Raw genomic sequence first — 970 nt, forward strand, 5'->3', positions numbered from 1 at the left:
TTTGGTTCTCACTGACGAGCAGGTGTTACTCCCGCTTTACCGATGGTGATCGGAGCGCAGAGCTGGCCCAGGCGTGCGCCTCTGGGCGGAGACGGTGGGGTCGTTGCTGACGCCGCCACAGTGGTGGGCTGCAGGTCCAGGCCCACGCGTGACGTGACCCAGCTCTCGAGCCTGCCCAGGGGTGCGGGGCCCCCCAAAGCCCCAGAAAATGATTCCCTACCTGAAGGAAAACGGCCAGGCCAGAAAAATGACCCCGACGACGCAGCGCATCAATGGACGTCACGGGAAGATAAACATGCGTTTCCACCCGCCTTCCAGGTACGCGACGCTCCCGTGGATGTACCTGACATCCAGAATCTTCTCCAGCCCGGACATGGCCTTCATCTCGTATGTCTCGCTGAACTTCATCTTTGGCCTCTGCACCATGCTGATGACCACCATGTCCCGGCTGCTGGCCATCCTCTCCAAGGCCCAGGTCAGTGGCTGCAGCCGGGTGTATCCGGGGCCCCTGCGGACGAGCCTGTTCTGTTGCTTTTCTGACCGGAGCTGGGTGGCGGCGAGCTGGCGTCTGTAACCTCCGGGAGACGCCGCCGTGTTTGACGGACGTCCGTGCCTGGTGGCGGCCGGTGAGGGGCATGCAGGCAGCCTCACGGACACGCTCGCTGCGCCCCCGTGTGTTGACGTGTGGGTGACGGGCCCAGGCGTCGCGGCGGAGGGGGGGGGCGGGGCGGTCGCTCGTGGGGACTGGAGCTGTAGGGCAGGATCGGCGCAGTGCTGACCGCAGTCCCAGACCATGGCCGGTCCAGGCGGCTTTACCAACGCTGCCTCCCGTGTCCCCTGGGACACTCTGGAACACTGGGGACGCAGGGCCGTCCCGGGGGGTGGACTGGCCGGTCCGTGTGGCCTTGTCACTGCCACCTCCCTGTGACCCCTGGGACTCTCCGGAGCGCTGGGACGCAGGGCCGTCCCG

The 970-nt window shown here is 66.4% G+C and overlaps 1 protein-coding gene across 1 annotated transcript in view; it reads left to right on the plus strand.

Annotated features, from left to right (window-relative positions):
• Positions 1-970, plus strand: part of LOC105308588 (ATP-binding cassette sub-family A member 13-like) — a gene marked incomplete at its 5' end in the record, with an annotated part of 87,537 nt that overhangs the window by 60,543 nt on the left and 26,024 nt on the right. The window contains one exon of the mRNA XM_023525674.1: positions 319-475. Coding sequence (XP_023381442.1) covers positions 319-475 — 157 coding nt within the window. The remainder of the gene's footprint in view (positions 1-318; positions 476-970) is intronic.

Source organism: Pteropus vampyrus, unplaced genomic scaffold (genome assembly GCF_000151845.1).
Source record: "Pteropus vampyrus isolate Shadow unplaced genomic scaffold, Pvam_2.0 Scaffold594, whole genome shotgun sequence".
Taxonomy (NCBI): Eukaryota; Metazoa; Chordata; class Mammalia; order Chiroptera; family Pteropodidae; genus Pteropus; species Pteropus vampyrus.